The 27,978-nt window shown below is 39.3% G+C and overlaps 1 protein-coding gene across 1 annotated transcript; it reads left to right on the top strand.

The window, feature by feature from the left end:
* Positions 1 to 468: 468 nt before the first annotated feature.
* Positions 469 to 26,101, top strand: LOC130688198 (rhomboid-related protein 2-like). Its single transcript, XM_057511159.2, has 11 exons — positions 469 to 863; positions 2,433 to 2,777; positions 5,148 to 5,171; positions 7,888 to 8,145; positions 19,249 to 19,361; positions 19,980 to 20,097; positions 24,073 to 24,215; positions 24,294 to 24,406; positions 24,485 to 24,585; positions 24,702 to 24,760; positions 24,849 to 26,101. Exons 2-11 carry the CDS (start codon positions 2,463 to 2,465, stop codon positions 25,096 to 25,098), a joined length of 1,494 nt encoding a protein of 497 aa, XP_057367142.1. The 5' UTR covers positions 469 to 863; positions 2,433 to 2,462; the 3' UTR covers positions 25,099 to 26,101.
* Positions 26,102 to 27,978: the final 1,877 nt, after the last annotated feature.

Genomic DNA, 27,978 nt, shown 5'->3' with positions numbered 1-27,978 from the left:
GTGAATTCTTAAATATGGCTGATTTTGCCGCCATATTTATTTTGAGGGGGTTCATATTGATCTCGAATGAGTCACCCTCTGCTAGGGGGATGCAATTCTATGGCATTGGGGGTTGGGGGGAATATTAGAATTGACGGTGGAAGGGGGTTAACTTTCCTCCCCCACTCTCAGTTCGCTGTTCTTCGTTGCCTGACTGCCACGTGCCTCGGTCGTAATCCAGAGTATTCGAGTGAATATGTGATGATACCTCCTAACTCGAATCAACTTTTTTAAACAAAAAGTTTCCCCATGTTCAATGCAGAAGCTCATTGTCCAAGTTTCAATAATGGGCGAACTCGCTTCATGTCAACGAACCCATCGAATAACAAAAACACACGTTGAACGTGCCGAAAAATAGGAGGTGCTTCACTAGTTCGCCCTGCGGGACGTCGTCGTTTTCTTTTTTCGTATTTTTGTTTCGTTTCCATCGTTTGGTGCGTGTGTATGTGTGTGTGTGTGTGTGTACAATCGGAGGGAAAGTTCTTCTTTCCCATGCGCCAACAGTTCAGTTTGTTTTGCGACGGCGTGGCATGTGGTTGCGTCGAGCAACGTCGTCGTCTGATGCCCCATGCTTTTTTTCTTTTCTTCCCTTCTCTCTCACTGCCATTAAAGTCTTTTCATTCGAATTTTTTCTTTTTTACTTCTCGTGGTGAATCACGCACGTTGATGACGAACTTTGTCGAGTGCCAACGAAACAATCGCTCGTGTGTGTCGACTTGATTACACCGGAAGTTCGGGTGTGTATGCCCGTTCCCTCCATTTTCGTTTCTTTTTTACTTCAGTCGTACCAGTGAATTCCTTTCCGCCAGCGTACACACACAAAAGTAAGTTCTTTTTTTTTTTTCCCACTAAATAACTCGGTCTATTGATGTATAATTTGTGCACAGTCTATTATGGTGGCATAGCACACGAATAGCGAGGCTTAATTAAGACTGATTACACATGCCCGTTTGATTAACTACGTAAACTTTTAGTTGTTGCTGCTAGTACTTCGTCAAGTTTTCTTTTTAATGGCCTTCCATGTTTGTGGAACGTGGCGTTCATCCACTTGAATGGCACACTCAATCTTCTTCGCCACAAGTTCTTTTCGGTTTAATGATGTCGCAATAGGAAACACACGTTTTAGATCCCAATCGATTTTTGTAAAAAAAAAACGTGATTGCATTTATTTTTCTCGTTTTTTTTTTCCCCTTCGTTGGACGACTTTTCAAGAGTTTGGCTCTTGTGGTCCATGTATTAGTGATTCTATTTTCAAACGACAACCCTCGACTAAAAAAAAGTAGTGTATAAATAATAGAATACATGCATAATAAACACGGAGAAGTTGTTCAAATGTCGCCTTAAGGCGCTTAATGGCTGAGGCGCTTGAACTTCTAATTGAATTGCTGCCTATCAGGAGGCTTCCTTTATCAATCGATAGCTACCGTTGAAACACGCCAAATTCGATATTTTTCCCTCCAGCCTTTAAAAATTTTGTGTATTAAAAAAAAAACAGCTCGGGGGGCGTTAAAAAAAAAGCATACAAAAGACTTTTCACCTGTAAAACAAAAACAAAATTGCCTCTGGGTGTTTACGTAACCGTCCCGGAATCCCCCCCCCTTCCTTGCAGGCTCTCCGGGTACCCGAACAGTTTGTCACGAAAAAACGAGTTAAGGCAATGCGAGGAAACGATCGACAGTTAACGTGCATACAGTTAATGTGTTTCCGAGTCCCAAAAGGTTCTGTGTATCGATTTAATTTCGTAAAGTAGCCAAGAGACAGTTGTGTACATAGGGTGAAAGATCCACACGATGTCGTCAGGGTAATAGCAATCAAACCTTTGATGAGCTTTAGTCACAGTCGAGTTGCGCTCCATTAGAAAAAGGGCTGGGCGAAAACACAACTTGAAACAAGTTTTTCTTTCCTCTCTTTTCGTTAAGTATGCTATCTGCGTTGAAGGAGAATGCCGTGTTGCGTGAAAGCCGATTGCCTACTGGGGATTCTATTTAATAATAATAAAAACAAATATCATAGATATTGAAGCATATCAAAAAGGGAAAAACAAAAAACGAGTTATAGAGGGGGGAGAAGATATTGGATACTTTCATGCGGGGCATATAATCTCATTTCTTCAGTAAATATACTACGTGTATGTGCCTGTTTGTACTGTATATGCGAGACACAGTGTGTTTGCTCAAACGAGCTTTTTTTCTTGTGTATCTTTTTGGCAGCCATTTTTGTCTACTCGTGTTTATCGGGTTATAGGCAGAGTCTCTCTATATTCTGTAGGGAACATAAGAGAGAGAGCTAAACGTAACAGCTTCCCGTCTGATATGATGCATTGTTGATTGAGGGAAATTATTTTCGGAGGGACCATCTCAATTGATTTTGATTATTTTCTTTTCTCTTTATAGCAAGAGGAAGTGGGGTAAAGAAAGAGCGCCATGCGTCTGTCGTGGCCGATACGGCCCAACAATCGAAGGATCTTAACGGATGGCGAAGAAGATGCGGAAGGCAGAATGGTGGTGGTTGAAACGCCCGTCTCGTACGATATGCCATCATCTCCTGGCTCCGTGTCGACTACCAATGACGCGGCTACTCTGATCGCTTCACCGGAGCACCGCTCATCGTTAACGGCCACCAATAACCGAAGGATCAGCCGTTACGGAGCCCAACAGCTCGAAGCCATTTCGGTGCTTACATCAGACGATGATGAAGATGACGACGAGTACGAACAGAAAAGGCAACTATTAACTGACGTAAGTTAATTTTCATTTTATACTCTCATCGATCGTATAGACGTCTATTTTTTTTTTTTAACTTGTGCGATGATGTGCTTTGCTTCAACGGGGGTGTGGGGTGTGGATGGTTCTGTCGTTAGAGGTTTAAAAAAATTCCGCACCGTCATTTTCTTGGGACTCTTTTCTGTTTGGCTGCTGGGCGTCGGTCGAGATAAATAACAAGCTGTTTGTTGTCCCGTAACAATGCGTCCGCCCCTCCTCTGGTCGTTTCTCAGCGAGACATTCACATAAAAGATATAAATAAGGGAATGGTCGGCGTGAACTCCGACCGCACACGCATACAGCGCTCTAAATCGCCTCCTTTTTTTTTTTATATCATGGTCTTGAACAAGGAAAATCCACTCTCAGTTTTTTTTCATCCGTCATTCGCTCCTTCGATCCTCATTTTTTTTTTTTCTCCGGTCCATTAGGCAACGCTGACACACACCACACGCCCTTCCTATTTACTGTTTTCAAGCTTCTTTTTTTTCTGTCTACCTAAGACTATCTTTTGTTGTGCAACATTTACGATGAATTTTACAGCGATTTAGACCGAACGACATTGTTTTTCTTTCTCGGAATATGTGCGGAGAAAACAGGACGGAAGCGAAAGGGCGAAAAAAAAAAAAAGTAAAGAACACAAGCAAAAATAAATGGTTCCTTTAAAATGAGATTTTGCTCGGTTTCAATAGGGATTTGATGATTTATTCAGACGTTTCTCAGACATGGAAACAGCTGTGGCCTGTTTATGAATGGATGATTTAACGGAGCTTTGTTCGTGTTCAGTCAATTTTTCTTTTTCTTTGTTTTGCAAAATGTTTTCTCCAGCGCGTAACGCCATCTAGCGATTAGATACGACACATGACAACTTCGGACATCTAGCGGTGAAAACACAACTATCAGGGCGAAACTACCTAAAACCCCAAATAGCGACTCTAATTTATCTGTACATTTCGATCTCGAAAGAATTTGATGAGCTGTCACGCACACATTGCTGATGGGCGACATTCCCTTCTTTTTCTTAAAAGGAAAACACACATTCACGAGAATCCCCCCCCCCCTCTTTCTGTCTCGTTCCTTAAAAAACTTTTGAATCTTTCATTTTCTCATGAGGCAAAGAATTTTTCTGGGTCGCTCATTTTTTTTTTTCTTTCGTCCTTACTTTTCATTCTTATGTAATTCCCCTGTCTTGTTTTCTTTTTTGGTTTATTTTTCACGTAAGTCTTAGTCGGTAGTAGTTAGCGGTAGCAAAAGTTCTCTGTGGCTCCCATATAGGAGGAGTATGTCGCGCTGTCTTTTCAGTCCCGAGAATTGTCCTCCTTGTATTTTATTTCTTTTCTTTTTTGATATTCCATGGGAAAATGTCGGCCCGTCCGGAATGCGCGACCCGTTTTCTTTCCTTTTTCCCAGATTGACAGATGACCTATCCCGTTCCTTCTTTTTTTTTTATTTTCATTAATTTTTTTTTTTTTTTTTTTTTTTTGGTCTCCATCGGGGGTTCTAAGAGTCCCTGACTCTCCCACCATTTTCAAAACATACCAACACACGCAAGAAATGGGGGGAGACAAAAGAAAAAATGACTTGGCGAGCTGACGAAGTGGACAAATTAGTGACAAGCTAGTCACTATCCAGCATACGAGCTCGTGATGAATGACCGCCAAGGTTCCTTATCGGTATCATGGTAGCTGCTTACTTTCCTATAGAGAAGCTTCTTTATAGCCCTCCTTGTTTTTTTTGTTTTTTTTTTTGCCGCTGCGGCGGAATACTATCACGCTTTGAAATTCTTTTTTTGTTGACTCTTTAGTCTTCCCTTTATACCATAAGCTCTGGCCATACGTTTTACCTCCTATTTTTAACAATTTTTCCTTCTTTTTTGCTCTTCTCGTGTGATACTCCGTCCTTTTGACCGACCCGAAGAACATCGAAGATAACAACAAAAAAAAATACATACGACCTCGTCACTAGAGTGTACAAATATAACGAGACACATTCCATCTTTGCCATCCGTTTCGGCATTCAAATTTTTCTTTCCCAAGTTTTTCTTGTTTTTTTTTCCTCCTTTTTTCAATTTTCTCAGGCTCATATTTGGGAAAGAACTTCTCCGAAAAAAAGAAATAGTGGCGTAACATTTTGTTAAAGCTGCTGTAATGGGTCCCCATTCCGCGTAACTCGCATATTTGCGTTTCATGTTTTCTTAAATGATTGCCTATTGTCATATCGGAACGATGCTTTGTTGTTCCATGTTTAGTCACTTTCGTTGGCGGTTTTTGCAGTTTTGACGAATGGCCAAACAACTTGCTAATTGATGCTAATCTATTTCTTTTATTCTTTCTTTTTTTTCTCTCGCAGAAATGGCGCCAGCTGTTTGACCAGGTAAGAAAAAAAAACGGCCATTTTTTATTATATGTCGTATATAATTTCGTGTACGGATTAAGCGCTGGCTTTATTAGCTACCGATGAAATCAAACGGTTCGCATCCGTTGTGCGCGATGAGAAAAGATTTTCTGACACAAAAATAGGGCCGATTCTTCTTTTGCGAAGGGTGAGCGATCCCATAACTTTTAACAAACGCGCTGCAGAACAACAGAACGAATAAGCGTCGGCGGTCGTCGTTCAGGAATACAGAAGAAAATAAAAAGTGGGGAGCGTCTTTTGTCTCGCGCGTCGACAGGCCCCCACGTCCCGATCAATGGGGAAAAATAAAAAAATCATAAATATAAAAATGAATAACCCTATTGTCGCATCGGTTAAGGTTTCCGCGGTTCTATTCAAACCTAAAGAATAGGGTCAAAGGTTTTTCTTTTTCTGATCAAAAAAAATTTTTTTGTTTTGTTCCATTTTTGTCCGGAGAACTGTTGGGTGTTGGCAGATATTTGTATTGTTTGACCAACCAGTAGGCTTGCCCAGCAGTGTAGCTGAAGTTGTCCAGGACCCACGTGCTGCCAAATTGGGTTGGCCTGTGGCCACATGATTTATCGCCTATCGATAAACGTTTTTACATAGAAAAAAAGAGAGAGAGAGAGAAGCTATAAGATGGGGGCGTGTGCGGATTTTGTGGAGAAAGCGATTGCACCTGGTCAATCGGAATGTCACTAGGCATTTTTTACCTTTCCAATTCAAGAAAAAACAAAAAAAACACATTAGCCAATTCGTTTTATTCAAAAAAAAAACGCCGTGACGTCATGTGAGAAAGGAAAGACTTGGGACTGTAACGGATGATCAATCTGGGAATCCCTGTGTGTATTTTGTAATGGTCATCAGTAAAAAGAAATACAGAGAAAAGATGTGCGTGTATGCGCGCGCGCGCTCAGGCATTTCAGTCAATACGTATAGAATAATAACAACATACACATCAAGTGCCGGGAGAAAAGACGATGGAACGGAATAGAAAACCGCATCCGGCCATTCACCGGATTCGCTTGGCCGCTTCGCGCGACACAAGTTTTTTTTGTTTTTTTTTTTAGCGGCACCCAAGTCTCGTCCAGTGGCCTCCATGAAAATCTAAAAAAAAAAAAAAAAGAAAAAAAAGGCAACAACTTTTGCGTGTGTCTGTGTATATAAATTGAAAGGCCTTGTATTAATCATGGCAGTGATTCATTTTTCAAGCTTGTCCACAGAAAAAAATTTATTATTATCCCTTTTCTTTTTTTTTTTAAACAACAAAAATTCAACAAGTGAATGAATTTTTTGTGTTTCCCCCTCTCGTTGATGACGTTATCGATTAAACGATCGAATCCCACGGAGGGGGTTGTGTATAGGCTTAGTCCAGGGCAAAAACTTTAGATATTGAAAATGACATGATTCCCATCAATTTTTTTTTTTTTTTTTAAATGAAAATAAAAAATTCCCCCCACTTTTTGTAACATCGTCCCATCGTGGGCTAACAATTGCTACGTGTATACGAAAGGTCCAACGTCCCTCCAGTCGCCCGCTAACGTTGCCGTCCGCCGGACGTGTTTTCACAAAAGGTCCGCGGGATTTTCAAAGACCTCCCCGATCGTTTTTTTCCTTCTTTTTCATCCTCATTTTTGAACAGTGCGCGATTGACCCGCATATATTTGTTCCCTTCAAATTTTCTTTTTTTTTTTTTTTTTTTTCAAACAAAATTCTTGCGAAGGATTATCCGTTTTAAACTTTATTACACCAGAACAGGTATACACATTCTACACGGTTCCGTTTAATCAAACATTACATTTTTTTTTTTCTTCCTTTACGTTGATCCTTGAACAACAACACAAAAAAAAGTAATGAGGTTGTGTAACGTTTTACAACGGGTCTATTCCGTATTTCGATTTTTGCTTGAAACATTTCCCACGTTCTCCATATTTTATTTTTTTTTTCTGTTTGTTATCCGAAACCTTCTCCGATGACCGCTCCACTTTTTTTTTCTCCCTCTCTCTCTCCATTGTACATCCATTTTTTTCCCCTTCTGTTGTAAAAAACAAAAAAAAAATTGATTTCACTTTCTCGTCAAAGAAGAAAACAGGAATTTCTAACGTACGCATTTCAACGTATTTTTTTTTAAATATTATTTCCATAGAAAAGAATAGGCTGATAATGAGCGAAACAAACCTACGGTATCTGTAGCTGGACTTCTCTTTCTTTTTGCCCGACTTGTTGGCTAGACGTTTTCTAATATAGTTCACGCACCAGCGTCTTTTACTGTGTGCTTTTTGCCGTTTCCTTGTGAGAGAGAGAGGAAGGTTCGTTTAACGAGTTCAACAACGCGTGACAGGAGCGGTTTGAAGATTATCGCCGGACAGGAGGAGGGGGGGGAGCGCGGGAAAAAAAAGAAAATGGACACATCGTTTGAAACAAGTAATATAGGAAAAAGCAAAACGCAAGCCGGATATGATTTGTGTAAAAAAAAAACAAAAAAAAACAGGCCCTCCCGCAAGGGGTTCCGGTATATTGAATTGGGGGTATAGAGGAAGGAGAGATCGACACATTCATTAAAAAAGAGTTTTTTTTTTTGTTTTTTTTTTAGTCCGTCTTGGATCGTTAGCCAATTCTCATCATTCATTCTGTGTCTGTATGTGTGCGTGTGGGCGTATTAAAAAAAAAAAAAAATTTCATTCGTTGTGTGCAGTTCGATCCGGAGGGGTTCGGAGAGATTCCGTGGGAGGATTTCGGCCGGGCGCTGCGGTCGCCTGAATTTCGTCAACACATCGAACCGCACAAGATCCAACAGCTGGAGGAGAAATTTCACTTGCAACAACAACTGGACAACGACCAGGAAGAGGACAACAAGAGCGGCTGCAGCGGTGGCGGTCACCACGGCGACCGACCCAGCCGACCATCCGAATATCGAACGTCGGCCATCACCTTCCAGGACTTTGTCAATGTGGTGAGTGGACGTGAATTTATTTATGAATTATTTTTTCCCCTCTCTTTTTTCTTACTTTTTTTTTTTTTTTTCCAAAACGAAAACATTCCCGTCTTTCCAATTGATTGATGATGGATTGATTGATTGATCCACCAGTTGTGCATACTCGATCAAAGATGGCGTTGACATTCATCACCCCACCAGCATCACGCTATTGGCCCATTCTCTCGTTCTCTCTCTCTCTCTCCTCTCTTTATTAATAATTCAAAAACGCTAGCGGGACTTGAAATCCCCTCCCTTTTCTTCTTCTCCAAACTTCACCACCCCTCTCCGCGTCCGCACGCACCAATCATCCATCACCGTATCGCGTGACCGATGTCGGTAAAGTTGTTGCTCCCGTCCATCACTATCCTTTTCTGCTTCTTCCCTGTCAATCAATTCCCCAATTCTTACCGATTGGCCATTTTGCTATGATTATTCAATGACGATGACATCCCACCCCCCACCCCCCCACAAACAAGATAACACAAGGGGAGGGAGGCAATCTTACGTAATCGAAAGCATAGGCTCCAAAAATAACATTTTGATGTGTCCACTTGTTTTCATTGCATCCAGCCATACTCTCTCCCTCTCCATTTGCTCTGCTAATAGAGGCTCGCGTGCGGAACGCAAATGTTGAGCGTTAACAAGTTGATGGAACGGCCAGCAGATTGTGGCGAAATGGGCAAAAACAAAAATGGGCTTCACAAATAGCGGCATGTGTTTTTCGCGGACGAATGAAAGAAACGGCAGCACAAAAATGGTACCGGGGGTGAGGGGGTGAATGCGCTTCTGAGGCCGGTGCTAATATGTTTGGTATTGTGGAGAGCCAGAAGTGGCTCAAAACGATATATATATTTTTAGGGAAGGTTTGGTTCTTTTCGGAGGGTGCAAAAGGTTATTTCCAGAAAAGAATTCTCTTCATTGGGTTTTGCCAAAACAAAGGGACACAAAAGTGAAAGTGGCCACATGTGTCCGCCCGCCGCTCGCGCGTGTGTCAACAAGGGACACACACACAAAAACTCTTTCAACCCCCCCCCCCCCCCCCCACACACACACACTCGTTTTTCTCCTCTTATTTTTACTTGCGGCTGTTGCTCTGGGTCGAAAAAAAAAAAGTGGACCTTCCTTATTTTAGGCCCCGGTGTTATTCTATATTTATATACGTACATTTCCCCTTTTTTTTTTTTTTCTTTCTCTATTATTGTTGGCCTATAGCGAATGGTTGAAGAATTCACAGCTGTGCGATGTGTGTGGATTTTCTCTTCAATTCAACCCGAAAATTTTTCCTTTTTTTTTTTTTTTGTCCTATCGTTGAAATAATATTTGAATATTATTTTTGTTATTCCTGAGAGGGGGGAGGCAGGGAGTGACCGGAACTAGTGGAGAGATGCGTCCCCCCCCCCCCCCAACATCTTTTGAGTTTAAAAGGGGAAAAATCTTCAGTGTAGTGTGTAATATAAATGGCGTCGTTAGTCGAGTTGAACGTGGCCAAAAAAAAAAACGGGGGGGGGGGGGGCACGCCCTTTTTTTTCCTTTTTTGTTTCTCTGGTACTTGACGTCACTATGGTGACACTTAATGAGCCGCAGCCTCTTTCCAAAAAGAATATTTTATTAAAAACATGGACTCTCATTCACAAAAAAAAAAAAAGAATTGTGTGCCACATCCAGCCTCTAAATATTTGATGAATTGGTGGGCTTTTAAATTATAGCGTGTGCGTATAGTACAAGAAAAAAAAAAAGGAGGGAGGGCCATATGTATAACAAACCCATAACCGTGACCGTACACAATTCTTTTTAAAACGGCAATTCAAATATTGGAAAGGTTATATAGTTGTGGAGAGGTAAAAAAAAAAAAAAAAAAAAATGAATGAAAAAAGGAAAGGACATTGTAGACATGTTTCATCCATTCATTGAAAAAAAAAAAAAATGTCATTTTTACAACAGACACGAACGAACATATTTTTTATGACGGAAAAGGGGGGGGAGACCATCGAATTCATTTTTGTATCGTGTTGTTGCGGGTGTGTAATAGAAGAGCCGGTTCTTGTGATTGTTTGAACATTTTGTCAACAAGGCTCGCGTGCAAAGCTCTTCTTCTTTTGATTTTTTTTTACAACTGACCATTTTTTTTTTCTTTTTTGTGAGAGCAATTCTTCAAATAGATGCGAGAAAATGTATTTCTTCTCGAATACTCGTAAACTAACTGGGACAATCTGTAACTGAACTTGCGCATTTTTTTTTTTTTTTTTTTTGAAAGGGCGGGGGATTTGACGTAAATGTGGGGGGAAGGTTCGAATTCCTTCGCAAACGGGCAAAAGTCTTTTCCGGCCTTTTTCGCTTTGTTGGAATCGAAATTTACGAGTTCGACAGGCAAACGTGGACGACTAGGGTGGGCGTTGTTTTAATGAGCCAATTACGTCACTGCTGAACTAGTTTTTAGTAGAGTACAAAAGCCATAAGTTTTTTTTTTTGTGTGTGTGTGTGTGTAGTCCTTCGACGTCGTCGTCATTTCCCCAAAAGGAAAGTAAAAAAAAAAAAAAAAAAAAGGTCCAACATTTTTCTATCGGCAAACGCGGAAGTCCCCCCCCCCCTCTTCATTTGGCTCGTGCATGTGTTTTGTACAAGTTAGTGGGGGCGAGATAAGGGTGTTTCCGAAATGTGTGTAAGAAGAGGGAAAAAAAAAAAAAAGAAAGAATGGGGCGGCTATGAAATTGACACAAGCGGACCAGGAAGTAGGAAGCTGAAGAAGATGTAGGAAGAGCGGACCTTATTTCCTTGTCCCCCTCCTGTCCCAATATCCTTGTGTCTTACAAACTCTCTCTCTCTCACATATGTGTGTGTGTGTAAAACAGGATAGAGAGAGTCAAATAGACCGGCTGTCCACACGAGGTCACGTGATCCTGACCCGGCTCCAATTACAAACTTTCTCGACCATTTCCGGGGCATAGCGAAAGATTATTTTTTTTCCCTCTCTCTGGCGATAATAGTTAGCACTTCATTATCTTTTTTTTTTTTTTTTTTTTTTAAAAAAAAGGTGAATTCTTTGCCATCATCTTTAAATGACGTCAATGTTGATTTCTTTCAAGAAAAAGAGTCAACATTGACAAGGTAAAAAAATATAAAAAAACACAGTCAATAAAACCATTTAGCGACGGACTTGAAGGCTCCTCCTCGCATTTTCTTGAACGTTTAACCCCACTAAAATTTTACGATGCTTCTGATCATATAATAAATACCTTCAAAGGAAAAAGAGAAGCCCCCCCCCCCCTTTTTTTTTTACATCCCGCACGGCCGGTCCGTTCCTCTTGTAGTTATTCCCCTCTTATAAACAAGTCCTCTGCGCAAAAAAAAAAAAAAAAAAAAAAAAAAAAAAAGAATAATATATTTAAGTAAATAAGAGAATTGGCCTTACGTTCAGTTGTCGTCCGTCACTTCTTTGAATGGTTTTTTTTTTTTTTTTTCTTGTCCAAAATGGTCGGGACGTGCTCGACGTGAATACGCACAGGCCTTAAGAGCTACCCTCTTTTGCATGTAGCAAAAAAAAAAAAAAAAAAAGTTCCAGTCCATATCTCGCTATAATCCGCTTTGGAATGTTTCCCTTCTTGGGTTTTTTTTTTTTTTTTTTCTGGACAAATAAATCACACAAGAAAGAAAAAAAAAAAAAAAAGTACACAGCCAAGAGAAAATAAAATATAAAAAAAAAAAGGCCAAGTCTAAATAGTTTAAAGAGAGGGCAATCAGATTATCCGTCCAACTGCCACAGATCACCGAAAATCTTTTAACTATAGATCAAAAGGAAAAAGGATTTCCTTCATAAAATTTCTTTTGGTTTAAATAATTTTTCTTTTTCTTGTTGAAAATGCTATTCAATTTGTTTCCAGTTGAAGAAATCTGATGTTGAAAGTACGTGTGTGGGATGACACAGATCACGTCTCTAGAAAACAACAATAGATATGATGGGGGGGGGGCATATGTCCGCTACTAATGGATCCGTTTTTTTTTTTCTTTTTCTTGTGTTGTCGGCGGTAGATGGGCAAGCTGATGGAAGGGACGCATGAAAAGAGAGAAAATCTTCCGATGATCAGAGCTTCTGGTTAGAAGGATTGGCACGTCCGATTTTCTTTCCGAGTTTGTGTGCCAAGCGTTTTGAAAAGAGCAAAGACGAGAGCCTACACCCAATTTGCTCATTTTTATTTATTTTTATCTGATCTTTCCCACACACACACACACACCGCTCTATATTTGGCACAGTCACTGTCATAGCGAAGGGCTTTGCGTTTTATTTGCTGGACAGGCGGACATGAAGGACAATAGATGTTTAGTCCTTTTTTTTTTCTACGCTCACCTACACTCATATAGAAATATGGAAGAAAAAAAAAGAAAAGCGTAGTTCCATCCGGTCTTTTTCATTTTTTTTTTTGGGGGGGGGGGTATTTAATAAATAAAAACCGGATATGTAACGAGTCAGGTGTTTCGAGCTTTTGCACGAGGGGAGAGATAAACTAGAAAGAAAAAAAAAATTGGGGAAAACGAACTCTCCCCTCACGAATCCTACCTTTTGTTGTCCATTTCGCAATGACAAGAGAGAAACTAACGGAAGTAACACTCTTTCTTCTTCCTGTTTCTTTCTTTCTTTTTTTTTTTTTGTTTTCTAATGGCCTTTTATTTTTTTTTTTTCAAACCAAATATTTGAAGTGACATCGCTCTCGTTTTTTCTTATCTTTCAAAATATTTGAAGTTTGATTTCGACGAACGAAGCGGCCGCTATCCGCGTTTCGATTGTTGCACAGCACGCGCGCAGTTTATTTAAAAAAAAAAAAAAACGGACTAATTGTTTAGGTTATTGGCTTTCAGGGTCCGAAATGGAAAGTTTCATTTTGCCCTCTCTTTTTTTTTTTTTTTGAGAGCCATAAAAGACCCGTAAATGAACTTTATTTTTATTTCGATCCCGTTGTTTCTTCCCTTCTTCTTCTTTTCAACCTTTAAGGTGCAAACGAGAGAAGGAAAGACCGACCCAATTTGCTCCGACTATTTCTGATGGATCCCTCTCCTTTTTTTTTCTTTGAGACTATTGGAAAAACACGAGCCGGCAACAATTGTGGCAGTTGTTAAAAAATAAAAATGAAGATGTACATTTTTTTTTTTTTTTATAGTGTACATGCACGCCGCGTTAAGGTACATCAAATAGCAGCAAACATAGAAAATAATAAAAAAAAAAAAAAAAAATGCATACACACAGCCCAAATGCAGAAAGGGAAAGAAGAAGAAAGTTTCAGGTATTTTACAAGTCCAATCTACCCCCAACGTGTGTTACTCGTGTGTCTACATTTAAAAGAGATAGGAGCTAGTCTCGACCACCCCAGTCGTCAACGTACCTCATCGATGAAACGGACATGTTTTCCCAAATTTTTTTTTTTTTTTTTTTATTCGTCTCGCGTCCGATGGGTGACTAATGAATTGAGAAGGGGGGGGGGGGGGGGGCGGCATGGTGGTAACGAGCTGTGCCGAATTGTTGTTGAGCCAATAAAGACATGGCCAATTGTAAGGTATTTTTCCCCATTCAAAAATGCCACGCATTTTCGTTTTCTTCTTCCCCGTCTATTGAACGCGATTTTTCTCAGCCGAACCGCGCCCTCTTATTACCTTTCACTCCCCCTCCTCCGTGTGTCTACCTCAAAAGACGAAGCGTATCCCCCAGGTGTGGACACATCTATACGTACATTATCAATGCATTTACCCCCGCTTAAAAAAAAAAAAAAAAAATCCCATATATACACACATACACACACGCTATTATTATCAAGCATTTCTTTTGATGGGGGTATGCAGTTAGTTGGAGGGAGTAGCCCACCCCCCCTCTCACAAGAAATCGGTACAATTTTCTGCATCTATACACAACATATGTGGAAATGGCTAGAAGAAGTTGTAGAACTGTCAAAGGTTTTCTTTTTTTTTTTTTTTTAACCTTTTGTTGCAGACTTTTGCCCCACCTGACGATCTGGGGGTTTCAACGATTGGAATGTTTTTTTTTTCAAATTGTATTTTCTGTTGGAAAAAAGAAAAAAAAGGGGGGGGGGCCACAAAAAAAAAAAAAAGGTCCAGTTGACATGCAGTGCGGGGGGTCTACGACTTCTTCTACTTGCTACCAACAACTGAAAAAAAAAAAAAAAAAAAATTTCTTCTTAAAAAAAAAAAAAAAGAGAGATGTTTCACCTATAAATATAAGGCGGATCCCATCCGTCCTCGATCGGCCCGACTTTGCCCCCGTTGGCTGCCCCTTTTTTTTTTTTTTTTTTTCTTTCTTGATTTTTTTTTCCCTCTGTGTTTAGTTGGGGAAGAAATGTTCATTGCCCCGCCCAAGGAGCTGCGCATCTACCTTGATGTGTGTGTATAGACTTTGTGTGTGTGTGTGTGTGTGTTGTCGAGGTAGTTGTTGTAAGGCCTAATAGTACTTTAGCCCCCCTTTTTTTCTTTTTTTTTTTCGAAACGATATAGTTGAGTCGTCTTCTTTTGTTTGCCGACGATGAATTATTCATTGAAAAATAAGAAAAACCCCTGCCTTTTACTCCGCCCTTTTTAGCTGCCTAATGAGCCGCTCCGGGTCCTCAAAAAAAAAAAAAAAAAAATCAAACACGCAAACAGCATCACTAGTGTACATATAGACAAACAAGTCGAGAAAGCAGCGTTCTGTATTATGTTATTAGTTTAAAACAAACGTGCTCATCATTATTGAAGAAAAAGAAGAAAATGGTATTGTGCGGTAGGTCGACACAATCATCAGGAAATGGTCGGTCCTTTTTTGTCTTTTTCGATGAAGGGCAGGGCGAGGGTGGTCAGTTAATGAATTATTTAACGCGCAACGAATTCCTCGATAATTGGGTCGTTTCGTTAGCGTTTTTTTTTTTTTTTTTTTTTTTTTTTTTTTTTTTTGAAAAATAAAAGGGGCTTTCATTAGCCTATCTCTTTCTCATCGGCGATTCAGTAGCGCTAACTCGTCATCTCTTTCTGCTTGTGTTTCGCTCTCACGACAGAAAAAGAAAAAAAAAAACTCATGGGGGAGAGACATAAACAACACAACAACAGAAGAAAAATCATCTTTAATGTATAGACTAACATTCAAAGGTTTCCAGAAGCCATTGCGTGGCCTCTTGTGTTGGTTCGCCCCCGTTTGTTTGTCGCTTCGCCAAACACATTCCGATTGTTGTTGTTTTTGTTTTTTTTTTTTTTTTCAACTAGAAAAAAACAAAACAACGCCAACTTTTCTTCTGATTGACTAATTAAATCAACCCTTTCTTCTTCCCATCTTTCTTTCCCCTTTTTTTGTACTAACTGCCTTTCGAGAAATCATATCTTTCAAGTGTTTCCACACCTGGAAAGAACTATTGCAAGTTCGTCGGGAATGTTCATGTGTGTGTGTCTGCACATAAATTTGGGTTTCTTTCGAGGTTTCCCTCCCTTCTTTGCTTGTGTATGGTGATAAAAAAAGAAAAACAATTGGACAGACGCGAGTACAAAAAAAAAAAAAATGAATTGTAACACGCGCAAGTTGGACTTGTGTGTGTGTGTGTGTTACACGGGGGGTGGGGGAAGAGGGAGAGAGAGAGAGAGAGCAGGTGGAATGGTGGCTTTTTGGTCCGGCGATCCGCACGGTTTGAGATGGCCACATCCGCTCACCTGTTCTTCGCTGACCATTTCTGCTCTCCCTCCCATTTTTTTTTTTTTTTTTTTTTTTTTTTTTTTTAGTTTCGTTGATTAGAAAGAAAAAAAAATGCGAGTTTTTCCTGCCTCTTTTTTTTTTTCCAATGCAGGTACTTTTGTTTTTGTTTTGTTTTTATGGATCAGGTCGAAGATGATCCATCATTGCATATGCCCCAAACGTATAGGGACTATTTTGCTCATGCAAAAACCTCGTTAAGTGATCTAATCGCCATCTCTTTTATTTTTTTTATTTTTTTTAAACCCGGAAAAATGTGCAATTTTTTTTTTTTTTTTTTTTCACAACAATTTTTTTATAATATTTATTTTTTTTTTCTTTCCCCTTTCAAAAAATGTTGGATTCATCGGGAGCTGTCGAAGCATCGCGTTTAAAAAAAAAAAAAAAAAAGGGGGGCGAGATAGCAGCCGTTATCTTAATCTCATTGAAAAGAGCGCAAAGTTTTTAAGGGACGTTGTTGATGTTGTTGTTGTTGTGTGACGAGGCGCATTTTTCTTCACACACCCACAAATATCCACCGAACAATTTTTTTTTTTTTTTAATTCTTAGACGTTGATGAAGTCAAAAAAAAAAAAAAAAAAGGAAAAAAAAATGTGTAACAAAACAAAACAAAAAAAAAAAAAAGGGAAATGGGGCGCGTGCGCAGAGTCGGTGAAGCGCATCGGAGCGTGTCGCGTCTAGTTGTTGTGTTGCGTTTTTTAATATTAGAAGGTGCCGGGCGACGACGGCCACTGGCCGAGCGCCTTCCCCCCGTTGTTTTGTTGTTTCCACCTGCTCTTTTTTTTTCTTTTCTTTTTTCTATTCCGTTGTTATACGTATCGTCCGTCGTCGTCGGCCTTCTCCGGTCCGATAGTCTGTTACTAATTTGCTCGACAGGCTTCGATGAAGAAAAACACATCCCTCTTAAATAATAAAAAAAAAAGAGTCCCGAAAAAAATTTGTTTCATTTTTTTTTTTTTCTGGGAGTTTTTAATGACATAGAAAATGGTCTGGCCTTCCTGGAACAGTGGAGTCTTAATGCTTGATTGTTTGGCTGAATCGTCGTCACGTTCTCGAAGTCGAAAAGAAAATGAAACAAAAGATTGTCTGGCGTTTTTTTTTTTTTTTTTTAACTTCCCCGTCTCGCACAACGTCCAATTCGATGCAGTTTTAATAATTCTTGAATTTTTTTTTTTTTTGTTCCAAAACGAAAACAATACGTACCCCCAACTCGTCTCATCTTGACAGACATTGAAAAGTAGCTCTGTTCCAATGCTAAACGACAGAACGTGCTCCACAAAAAGATTTCTCATTTTGTGTGTGTGTGTGTGTGTGTGTGTGTGTGTGTGTGTGTGTGTGTGTGTGTGTGGGGGTGCGATAGAAGCAAAAAAAAAAAAAAAAAAGGAACTGAAACAAAAGAATGTTGTTTCTCCATTTCCGGAACGTTTGGATGTGTGTGGGGGAGGACGTCTTGGCTCCTTCCAATTGTCTCCATATACGAGAAGCAAAGAAAGAAAATGTTCTTCCTGTTGAACCTCCTTAACCTCTGGCGCACCCCCCCGCGCCATTGTCGAAGAAAATTAAAAAGAGTTCAAGTGTCAACAAAATGCGAGTTCCATCCGTTAAATCAATCAACGAATTTCGACTTTTATAAACGAGAAAGAAGAAGACAAGGGCGCACCCCCAATAGTCACGCGTTGTGATCTCATCATAAAAATCGAATTTTTCTTGTTTTTTTTTTTTTTTTTTTTTTCTCTTCTTAAAAAAAAAAAATGAAAAGACGTTCCAGAAACAAAAAAAAAGCGAGAGAAGAGGCGGATCACCATTCCGAAAATCGATTAGTGTTATCTTTATCTCGTCTTCTTTTTTTTTTTTTAAATTGTTTCCCATCATTTCTCCTGTGTGTGTGTGTACATTCCCCTTGTGCCATCACACACACACACACAGAGGGAAAAAAAAAAGAAGAAAATCTTTGATGTTCCATGCGCAAAAAAAAAAAAAAACCGTGTTAAAGATGAAAGGGTCGAGCAAGTTCATTGTAAAGGTCCCACAACACACACACACTACCGGACAGATATAGCCAGCGATTGGCCATCGTTCTTGGCCGTCTGTTCCACGCACACACACACAAAAAAAAGGGAGGAGGAGGAGCCTGGTGAAAGGAGGAGCATCCCTTTTTTTTTTTTTACCCCGACTCTGTGTTGGATATTGTGCTGGAAGTTGGCTGCTTCCCTGTGTGTGTGTGTACACACCCCTCCTCCTCCTCCTCCTGCGCTTGGACAGCAAAAAACTATAAGCCTCCTACACCTTTGCCACTCTTACTTCAGTGTCGTGGCGGCCGCCGCCTAAGCCAGGTCGTTTACAATTTGTTTTTTTGGAACAATTTTGTCTTTTCATTTGCGAGTTACATTTCGTCGACATCGTGACCAAAAAAATTCGTGTAGCCAGTGCGTGTGTGTGCGGATTCCCATTGTAACGAAAACGAACACACACATTTTCCAATCGTTAAGTTTTTTTTTTTTTTTTTTTGCGATAACATGTTTTCACTTCCCATTGGATTCTAAACGTCTGGTTAGTTAACATTTTTATTTATTATTATTTATTTTGTTTTCTTTCTTTTTTTTTTTTTTTTTTTTTGAAATCTTTGTTTGTTGCTGATGTGTTAGGAATTTTTGATTGTCACGAATGTTTCTTCTTGTTTTGTTTTGGAGAAGAAAAAACAAAAAAAAAACGGGATTATAATACCGTGAGAGTTGATTGTCTCTCTAACCCACCCATTCCGGAAACGGCAGTTTTTTTTTTGTTTTTTTTTTGTTGTTGTAATATTTCGATATACATATTTTTCTTCCTATTTTTTGTCGGGTGTGTGTGTGTGTGTGTGTGTTTTATGTGTGGAGAAAGAAAAAAAGTCCCGAAACGAGTGAATGAAAAGCAGCGGTTCTATCAAGCGTCACTTCCGCCGGTCATTTTCTATTTTTTTTTTTTTTTTTTTTTTTTTTTTGAAAATGGGCAGAACGTTTGTCGGGATGGCCAAGTTACGGGAGGGGGACTCCCGCTCTTTTCTCACTCCACCGTTCAAATAACTGACATTATTTGGCATCTTCAATAACCAAAACACGTCGTTAAACACAAAAAAAAAAAGAAAGAACCACGCCCGTCTTCGATTTGTTCTTTTTCTCTCTCTCACCTCTGCCATCGGAGGAAGAGTTACGTAAAAAAAAAAAAAAATGCCCCCTTCATTTATTTATTTTTTTTAAGAGGGTTGCAACATTGACCTCAGTTGACCCCATTATCTAACTATCATATCGACCTTGCCGCTAGTTTTTTTTCTTTTCTTTTTCACTGATGTATTGAAAATCAAAATTGTTTTTGTTTGATGTCGTTTGCAGATGAGCGGGAAGCGGAGCCGGAGTTTCAAGTGCGCCGTGCATCACCGCGACCGTCAAGTGTGCAGCGAAAACGATTTTCACCTGCTCATCCAGCCGCCCACACTATTTCAAAGGTAACATTATCCCCCTTTTTATTTTTGTATTTTCCCACTTTCTTTCTCCTTTTGATTTTGCATTTAGCCCTCCTACGTAGATTTGAAAAATGAAAACACATCGGGGAATTTTGTTTTCTTTCCGATTTCTATTGTGTAGGTGGTTAGTGATTGGATCTGTACAAGGGGATTTCCAAGAGAAAGAGGATTATCATCATGGCAGTTAAAAAAAATAAAAATAAAAATAAAATAGAATAAAAATTTAAATCCGAAAAAGGGAGGGCAATGTAGATTATAGTGCGTGTGATTGTGGAAGACTAGGGGATACTAATTAAATGGCACACAGTGTGACACCTGCCCTAAGGGCCCCCCAGTGACGAATCTGTCAATCTGTCAATCACAAATTCAGAAAATTTCAATGGCCAACTAAAATAAAGAGAGTTAAAGCACAGTGGGAGGGTGTGGCATTTGGATTAAACAAAAAAAAAAAAAAAATATCAGTAGCTCAATTTAATCTTTAAAAACATTCCAATCCAAAAAAAGGTGGCTCTTCTTTATTAAATAATAATGAATCTTTTTTTGTTTTTTTTAAATTCCGGTTGAAATGTTTGAATTTCATCAATGGGGAAAAAAACGCAGAATGGTGAAGGTGATTGCAGACGAGTTCCTGACGGACGAACGGGAGCGAAAGTATTATGCGGACCGCTATTCGTGCTGCCCGCCGCCCCTTTTCATCATCTTCATCACGTTAGTTGAGGTCAGTTTTGAATTTTCTTTTTTTTATTTATTATTCCCATCATCATAAATAAGAAAACATCGTCCGTGACTCACGACATGCGTTTTTTTTTTTTTTCGTTGTTTTTTTCCCGCTAAACCGGCCCAATCGATTCCGATCAATTTTGAAAATTTCGATCAAGGCGATTTTCTTGTCCATTCAGGTATTCCCCCACTTCTTTATCTCTATCAGGCAGCGTGTAGAAAAAAAACAAAATCCGTTGGATGTCGTGCGTGTAGATAAAAGCCCATTCACCCGCATCGTGTGGTGTGTTCTCAGTGTCTTCCACGCACACACAAAATTGTAGACATTCAGTTCGAGAAATCTGGTGGGTCTCTCTTCTTTTTTTTTTTTTTTTTTTTTTTTTTTGCGCGCGCTCGTATAATAAAAACATCTAGAATTACACGATGCATTTATAGATGGGCCCCCGTTTCTATTCGTGTGTTGTCTGGGCGAGCGCATCTCTCTATAACGAGACCGGATGGCACGTGTTTTCCACTTGAAAAGTATGGAAAAAGACCACACAACATTTGCTTTTTTGTTCCCCCCCCCCCCCATCGCTCCGCCCAGTGTTCAGCTGCTGCAACTCTAATCAGAAAGTGGAGATCTCTCTTTTTTTTTTTTTTTTATTATTCTTTTTCTTGTTAAAGAAAAGAGAATCTTTTGTTATCGGTTTTTGATTGCGATAGAGTTACACCTAAAATTATATAGAGAAAGGGGGGGGGGGAGATAGACGTTTGACGGATGCAATGGAACGTGCCTAGTTACCAAGTCCAATTTTTTTTTTTTTTTTGAATGTTTAATTTTCTAAAACTTGGAAATATAAGTTAAGGATGCCGACGCTGTTGTTGACACCTGGAACCGGTTTCTACGCAAGCGTGGGCCTCCCGCTGTTTCCTTTTTTTGTTGTTGTTTTTGATGTTTTCGGCTTTTCGGTGTAGGCTCTTAACACACATTTTTTAATGAGTGTTACACGCATTTGTTTTTGGTTAGGAGCTTTTTTTTTTTTTCTAAGGGTAATTTATTTTTTATTTTTAGAACACTGGAGAACAGCCAACCGATCGATTGCAATACTTCAGGGTGTAGGTGGAGGGGTAGGGGGTGAAAGAAAAACAACAACAAAAAAAATGCTCGAAATCACAGGACAAGATATGACATGTGTTCTAATCCGTGTTTAAGCTGCTCCTTTTTGCCACTCGATCACTTCCACCCCTACTCGATGTAATGTAGAAGAACATCGGGGTTTTTAGGGAAACTCATTTACTATGCACACACTATCAGCGTTCGTTTTCCTAAGGTTTCGCCGAGTTTCAACTTCGTTTTTTTCCCTTAAAAAAAAAAAAGATGGGGAGTCCTACACACCGGATTTTCATATCGGATGTACCAGAAACAAACTTAATCAATCCCTTTTGCTTTTTATTTGATCAGTCTCTTTCTTTATCTTCTCACTTACGTAATCGACTTAATGTGCCCTCAGGGTTAAATTGACTTCCAAAAAAAAAAAAAGGATTGAATAAGGATCTAATCAATTAGGACAAACAAGACAATAAAAACGTGGATAGAATAACAAGAGCCATCCTTTTTTTTGGGGTGGTGGGGGTGATGTTTTCTCTTCATCATCTTGGCTGTGTTGACGAGTCGTCAAATGTTTCCCTCCCCCCATTCATTCCAAAAAATGAAATTCGTGTGACATATTTTGTGCGTTTAGCGCGCGGGACACGGTGAAATCGGATGCTTAACATTTTTTTTCTTCTTCTTTCTCTTCTTCTTTCCCCCTACACCAGCCTATATGCACTACACCCGCGCATACACAAAACCACTCTTGTTACGTATGCGGTGACACGCGGACGGATATGTCACCCTCGCTGCTTGTAATAACGCAACTAAATGAAAGAATTTAGAAGAGAGAGAAATGATGTAGTAGACCCCATCGCTTTCTTCCCCCTCTGCTTCACACTACCACACAAAGTTATGTGTGTGTGTGTGTGTGTACATTTATGGAATAAATAGGGAGGTGGGGAGGGGATTTCAATAGAGAGGGAAAAGAATTTTTAGCGTTACAGAAAAAAAAATGTATATCAAATAAATGAAAAATAGGGAAGCCCTATATGCCATTACTACCTGAAAAAAAAAAGCAAAAGAGAGTACACCACCTAGTCTCATATCCGGAAAAAAAAAGAAGAGGGGGGGGGGGCGAAGGTTGTTGAAGGTTTCTGACAGGTAGCAGACGGCTGACCGGTCAGTGTACATATTTTTTTTTTATTATTATTATTTTTTTTTTTTTTTGAAATTTTGGAATTGTGTGTGTACACACGCAGAACAAGCAAAAAAAAAATATGTATGTATTTATTTTTTGTTTTTTTTTTTCAAATAATTATTGAAGGAGGTGGGTGAAACGAGGGGTTGAAACCCCCCAAATGAAAAGGTAACAGATTGGCACGCGGCCCGTCAGATGGCAAGCCGGGGGATTGTCGGAGGGGGTGAAAAAGGATCTTTTTCCTTCTTCTTCTTCTTCTTTTTTTTTACTTGTATTTAATTACACGTTTGATAGGCTACAGTTTCTTACTTGAGTAAAGAGGGAGCAAAGCGGCCCCAACAGCAGCGGGAACGGTTCTGGCGCGCGCCAAAACCTTTTTTTTTTTTTCCTTATACCATATCATCAATTTTACCTTTCTTTTTTTTTCTCTTGTCTTCTTGTGTGTTATTTTATTTTTTTTTTTTTTTTCGGTGGTTTTGTTTTTTAAGGTTAAGGCTCTCCCCCCCCCCCCCCCCCCCCCCCCCCCCCCCCCCCCCCCCCCCCCCCACAAAGAAAAAAAAATGTTTTTTTTTTTTTTTTTTTTTAGGAAAGCAAAAGTTAATCGTCGTGACGGTTACGTGGCTTTGCAACGATTCGTCATATTTTCCGTTTCATTTTTATTGACAAAAGAAAGGGAAAAAAAAAAAAACGGCGGCATGAAATTCGAGTCACACAGAAAAAAAAAAAGAAAAGAAAAATGGGAGCAGAAAAACAAATGCATTGAAAAGAATTCGAACCCCAGAGAAACCTTGGCTAATACTCATTATATGATTATGATTTCGATTTTTTTTCCCTTTGCTGTGTGTATGTGTATGATTATCTACGCTTCTCTCTGGCTGGGTAGAGACACACAGCTCGATTTTCATTCTTCCTACAAATGAACACAAAAAAATTAAACTAGAAAAAAAGAAAAAAAAAGAAAGAAAAAGGTGTCTTAACGATGAGGGAGGTCCAACATCGCCCTTTTTCTTTCTCTCTCTCTCTCTCTCTGTCTCTTCTATTGTATAGTCTTGTTTTTCCAACAGTTTCTCGCGTCTAGCGATCCGACAAGTGAATTACATGTACTGAATAAGCGAGAGACAGACTCGTTTTGCTTGTTAAGTTTTTAAAACAAAAAATTAAAAGGTATATAGAAAGAAAAAAAAAAAAAAAATGAAATGAAACTGTTGGCCACCTGTCGGGGCGGCGGCGATTAGAGAGAGCTAATTGGAACCGACCGTAACAAGGAGAGCAGCGCTGTCGAAACATATCGGCCAGCTGTCTGTTCTGAAAATGAGAGAGAGAGAGAGAGAGAGAGAGAGAGAAGAACTAGAAGAGGAGGGTATAGAACAAAATAACGAAACCATTTTTTTTTTTTGTTGTTGTTTTGTTTTATGTTTTGCGGGACTTCGGAAGCTTCTTAAAGCGACCGTTCTTCTCTTTGACATCGTCAAGAATTTATTTTATTTTATTTTTTTTTTGGCTTTTGTGTTTCAGAAAAGGTCCTGACGTTTTTTTTTTTTTTTTTTTATTTTTTTTATTTAACACCCGAGTGTAGTAAAACGTTCATCATCCGCTTATCTTTTGATTTATAATTCGGCGATGACTTGAAGAAAAACATGATGGACAAACGTTTAAAAAAAAAAAAAATAAAAATACCTTTTTCTCTTTGTGATTTATAGTTGGGCTTCTTCACTTATTACACGGTGGTGATGGGAGAGATTAACCCGTCGGGACCAGTGCCCATCAACTCCATTTTCATCTACCGGCCGGACAAACGCGGCGAAATTTGGAGATTTCTCCTCTACATGGTCTTGCACGCTGGGTAAAAATTCATTTTTATTTCATTCTGAAATAACAAGAGAAAAAAAAAATTAATCCTTCTTTTGTTAATCAAATAAAGGTGGCTACATTTACTGTTCAACTTATTGGTGCAAGTCTTGGTCGGCCTACCCCTCGAAATGGTCCACGGCTCTATGAGAATAGGAGCCGTTTATATGGCTGGTGTCTTGGCCGGTGAGTTTTTTTTTTCTCTCTCTTTCTTTTCTGTACGCGAATCCGTTTTTATTCTTTTCTCTTTATTTTCAATGACAGGTTCGTTGGGGACATCTGTCTTCGACACGGACGTTTACCTCGTCGGTGCCTCTGGTGGTGTCTACGCTTTACTAGCGGCCCATTTAGCCAACGTTTTGCTGGTACGTTACATGAACCGCTGGCGCTTCAGCAAGAAACAAATATTTCTTTGACAATTGAAACATTGATGTTTACCGTTTTTTAAAAATTCATGCTCCTTTGTTTCCCTTTTTTCTAGAACTATAACAATATGGAATTCGGAATCGTTCGATTGATCGGAATTTTCATAGTCGGTGAGTTTTTGAAGAATGATTAGACATTTTGTGAGATTGCAATTGTTCATTTTTTTTTTTTTTTTTTTTTTTATTTTCGAAAACGTTGCTAGCGCCGACGTTGGATTCGCCATCTACGACCGATACGCGGCCGAACAATTGGGTCCGCCCGTCTCTTACGTGGCTCACTTAACGGGTGCTTTGGCCGGCCTAACGATCGGCCTCCTTGTCTTGAAGAATTTTGAGCAAAAACTTCACGAGCAGCTCATCTGGTGGGTGGCATTGGGTGTCTATGCGGCTTGCACGCTCTTCGGAATCCTGTTCAACGTTTTCAATCCCGATCCTTTTTATCCGGCAAACTGACTCCAAGTTCAAACTGTTGTGAAAACTGGCCGCTAGATGTCCTTAGTGCGGAAGGATTCCAATCGCAGCCGCGAGATGGTGGCATCAGTGAGCAAGAAAACAAAAACAAACAATGGTTCTTGGTGTTTTTTTTTTTTTTTTTTTTTCTATTTTGGGTGCAAAAAGAAATAACCAAAGTGGAAAAACGAAGTGTTCAGTGAAGAAAGCGCCACCCCGCTAAAAACACAAACATAAAAATTTATATACGCATCGAAGAGATTTATTTCTCCCAATGAAAAAGAAACAAAAAGGAAAAAAAAAAAAAACGTCGGCGAATTATCATCGAAGAGTACCAGCTAGTCGAACGGAAAACGCACGATGATTGGACACGGTTTGACAGAAACTATATCTTTGACCTTCTTCTTTCCTGTTTTGTTGGTTGTCCGTCTCTCTCGCTCGCGACTCGTTCAAAATGGTTTACCTTTTTCATCATCTCTATTTGTCCTCCTTTTTTCAGAATGATATTTACAAATTGAGGAGGATGTTATATATATAACGCGATCCAAAGTTATGATTGTTGATCTTTCTGTTGTCACACTTTTAAAAACAAATTGGTTTCTTGTGTAGTTTTGCCTTTGCATGCATGTTGAGTCTGAACACCGTCACCCTTTCATTCGAGTCAAAGTCCCTTCCTCATCAAGTCTGCAAAAAACTTGTCACGCAAGTCAACAGACCTTGTTTTCTATCCATTTTTTAAAGCAAAATATTACCCGTCATTCTTTCTCCCCAATCTATACCCCCTGCCTCACAAAATTATTTGTCCACCCATCTCCAATGCACTTGCAAGTTGTTACTCTGTATTCTTTCACTTTTTACCTTCCTCCTGGCCTTGAAGGTCTGCCTGGCCATATAGTCATTGTTCTCTTGTCACAGAGAGAGAATGGAAGGCAAGAACGTTTGATTACTTTGACCATTGGAGGTCAGAGTATCTCGCAAGTCTCCACCAAACGAAAACAAAAAATATATGTAAGAAATAACGTCACTCCTGTCACTTCTTGCTCCACGTCCCAATTGTGTCTCCTTTTGTTTCTCTTTCTCTCGAGTTGTCATAATGTCCAATCTCTTAAAACCCCAACGCGTCACATTTCGTCAAGTTGGAACTACGTCGTTTCATCATCAAACCATCGCCTTTGTCGGGATTAGGTCACTTTATGTAATCTCAGGGATGTGAGGCAATTTAACCGGGAAACAAACGCGACTTTTCTCTTTCTCTCTCTACACAGAAACCGTTGCTAAATTTGAAATTCACCAGTCTAATCCCTCCGTTTCCCCTCTCATTTTTCCCTCGTTCTTTAACGCTACTGCATCTAAAACAAAAATTATATCAAATCGATTTGTCTGTTATTTTTCCATCGCCTGTATGCACAGTAGGATAAAGCATTGAACAATTTTTTCCGTGGCTCTCAATTATAAAAAAACAGAAAACAAAAAAAAACAAAACAAAAAAAATAGTTTAATTGCAAATGATTAAATGAAAAATTGCTTGAAAAAGAAAAGAAAAGCATATTATTCTACTACATATATTATATATATTTGTACAAACGATTTGTGTATATTTCTCCTGTTGTTGTACAACCAAGTGGAAAACAAATAATTGCATCAAAGAAACCTTTTTTCTGTTATATTTATGTGTAAGTCTCTCTCTCTCTCTCTCTCTCTCTTTTTATCTCGTATTATTTGCTAAAACAGACGTTTGATAATGTGATATCTTACGGTAAAGTAATGCGAACAGAGAAAGAGGTTTCACTGCTCCACTCGACCAACAAACAAAAATGAAACTGTAAAAAAAAAAAAGGTATTGATTTGAAAAGCCACCGCTAGACGCTTGTCATTTCAATACAATTTCAAAATTTCAATTTTTGTTCCCCCCCCCCCCCCCCCCCTTTCAGGAAAAAAACACATCAATCAATCGCAGCAAACAGGCCGCCTTCGTGGGTTTCCGAGTAAAGAAGAGAAAAAAAAAAAAAATCCGGTTTTATTGTTGATTATAACATTTTCGGTGGTCTGGAGGAGAAAGGCTTTTCCCATATGATAATTTATTACTATCAAAAAAAAAAATTGTTTGGTTTAATTCTTGTTGATTTTCCCTTTTTGTGTCTCTCTGGACTCGATTCCGGTGAAACGATCTTCTTGCAGACAACCTACCGCATAGTGTTCCCCAACCGAAGGACTGTTACACTATCCATATTTGTACACAGTAGTAAAAATGGGAGTTCCTTCTTCATTTTTTCTTTTCTCATTCTGTGATCCTCTTTTTTTTTTTCGTGTAGAGAAAGAGAAACACTGATACAAATGCGCGTGTTGCACGCGCTGTGCGGTGACGTGTGTCGTCCCGCAACTTTCTCGATCTCGTATACATCCAAGTGAAAAAAAAAAAAGAACGCATACGAAAACCCTTAAAATAAAATAAAAATAAAAAGAAACAAAACAAAAAGAGAAAGAAAGAAATGATTGGAGGAATCCCGGGCCAGTCTTCGTGTCCCGTTGTCTGCATGTTTTCTCTCTTTCTCTTCCTGTTTCTACCACAATAAGCAAAAAGGTGTGTGTGTGTGTGTGCATTTGATTTCCCGTTTTCATCGCTTTCACGGTTTACACACACAGACACGCGCGCGCACGCATATAATTTGTATAGCAAATATGCATAGTTCGGCTGAGTTCACAATCACGCATAATTTCAAATAACTTGCTGTCGTTTTGTTTTGAGACAACTGTCTGCAACGTTCTGCGAGCTTGAAAATGTTCTCGCCATTCGGAGAAATTACTCCTCCCCACGTCATAACCCCCACCATTAGGTGGGGTACAAATATGTATGTTAGGGTACACATTGTAGTGACGTGGCAA

This window comes from Daphnia carinata, chromosome 9 (assembly GCF_022539665.2).
Source record: "Daphnia carinata strain CSIRO-1 chromosome 9, CSIRO_AGI_Dcar_HiC_V3, whole genome shotgun sequence".
NCBI classification, from domain to species: Eukaryota; Metazoa; Arthropoda; class Branchiopoda; order Diplostraca; family Daphniidae; genus Daphnia; species Daphnia carinata.
Note: the sequence above shows the minus strand (reverse complement) of the source record. Positions and strands in the feature narration are given on the sequence as shown.

Coding starts and splice junctions, on each gene's coding strand:
- LOC130688198 (XM_057511159.2), top strand. CDS start 2,463: ATGCGTCTGTCGTGGCCGATACGGCCCAACAATCGAAGGATCTTAACG. Junction 5,172..7,887: donor GGCGCCAGCTGTTTGACCAG/GTAAGAAAAAAA, acceptor CGTTGTGTGCAG/TTCGATCCGGAGGGGTTCGG. Junction 24,407..24,484: donor TATGGCTGGTGTCTTGGCCG/GTGAGTTTTTTT, acceptor TTTCAATGACAG/GTTCGTTGGGGACATCTGTC.